The 1638-nt window shown below is 35.4% G+C and overlaps 1 protein-coding gene across 1 annotated transcript; it reads left to right on the forward strand.

Annotated features, from left to right (window-relative positions):
• The first annotated feature begins 650 nt into the window (after positions 1 to 650).
• LOC139875347 (uncharacterized) lies at positions 651 to 1112 on the forward strand. Its single transcript, XM_071862686.1, has one exon. It carries the CDS (start codon positions 651 to 653, stop codon positions 1110 to 1112), a length of 462 nt encoding a protein of 153 aa, XP_071718787.1.
• The last annotated feature ends 526 nt before the right edge of the window (positions 1113 to 1638 follow it).

Here is a 1638-nt window from a genome sequence, read left to right on the forward strand (position 1 = left end):
GTATGAAAACCCTTCCTGGACAAGTTTATTATCGTATTCATAGATGACATCTTGGTGTACTCGAAGAATAGAGAAGAACATGAGCAACATTTGAGGTTACTACAGGAGTTATTGTAGAAAGAAAAGTTGTATGCCAAATTCTCTAAGTGTGAGTTTTGGATATCGAAAGTGCAATTTCATGGTTACGTGGTTAGTAATCAAGGAATTTAAGTGGACCCGATGAATATTGTTACTATTAAGAATTGGAAACTGCCAAAAACACCGACACAAGTACGCCAATTCTTAGGACTTACCGGTTACTATAGAAGATTTATTGAAGACTTCTTAAGAATTTCTCGACCATTGACTGTAATAACTCACAATGACAAGAAGTATGTGTGGTCGAATGAGCAAGAAACTGCTTTTAATTTGTTGAAGCAAAAGTTAACCTCCGCACCTATTATATCATTGTCGAAGGAATTGATGTCTTCATCGTGTATTATGATGCCTCGCGCCAATGATTTGCTTGTGTTTTAATGCACCTACAAAAGTTCATTGCTTATGCATCGCCAATTAAAGATTCATGAGCTAAACTAAACAACTCATGATTTGGAACTTGGAGCTATTGTCTTTGCACCTAAAATGTGGAGACACTACTTGTTTGGAACAAAATGCATGATATACATCGATCACAAGAGCCTACAACACATCTTGAACTAAAATCAACTCAACATGAGTCAACAAGTTGGGTTGAGCTATTGAATGATTATGACTATGAAATCCGTTACCATCCTAGGATGGCAAATGTGGTTATCGACGCCCTAAGTCGAAAGGAAAGAGTTAAACCACTACGAGTACGAGCACTGAACATGGTAGTTGATACGAACCTCACTTCAAGAATTCTAGGTGCACAACTCGAAGAACTAAAAAAAGTGAATGTGAGGGATGAATCTATCAAAGGATTGGATAAGCAATTCGAAGTTAAAGGTGATGAAACCCGATATTTCATCGAACGAATTTGGGTACAAAAATTTGGAGGATTAAGAAAGCTCGTGCTTGATGAACAACATAAGACAAGATATTCAATTCATCCAGATGCCGAGAAGATGTATCATGACTTGAAAATATTATAGTGGTGGCTTAGAATTGTAACACTCCGACAAAATTGCCATTGATGCGGATGTTAACTCTGGTCCCAGTGCTTGGCTTAACCTCTAAGCAACAACAAAGTTTTAGCAGAAGCAATAAGTACCTGAGAATAAACATGCTAAAGCGTCAACACAAAGGTTGGTGAGTTCATAGGTTTTTGTACAATGTATAAAATTTATGAAAGCTTCACAGTTTCAAACAGTTTGAAATAGTTTAAAACAGTAACATAAATAGTAAATTCTCGAGTCCATAAATGGTTTGATAGTAAAACATATCACAAAATTTCAACTTCATAAACAGTTTAGAGGTAATATGATCTCAAGCTTTCAAGTACAAAAATAAGATCGTAGTTCGTAACATATCAAGTTTGTAAATAGTTTCACGGTTTATAAGATTTTCACAGTTATCAAATTCATAAACAGTTTCCATACAGTTTCAAAGTGTATATGTTTCATGAGCACCCGGTAATAAAAGCTTAACACCACATGTAGTATCCTATATGATTTCCTT

Source organism: Rutidosis leptorrhynchoides, chromosome 11 (genome assembly GCF_046630445.1).
Source record: "Rutidosis leptorrhynchoides isolate AG116_Rl617_1_P2 chromosome 11, CSIRO_AGI_Rlap_v1, whole genome shotgun sequence".
NCBI lineage: Eukaryota > Viridiplantae > Streptophyta > Magnoliopsida > Asterales > Asteraceae > Rutidosis > Rutidosis leptorrhynchoides.

Excerpts from the sequence above, each read along its gene's own strand:
- LOC139875347 (XM_071862686.1), top strand. The coding sequence starts at position 651 with ATGCATGATATACATCGATCACAAGAGCCTACAACACATCTTGAACTA.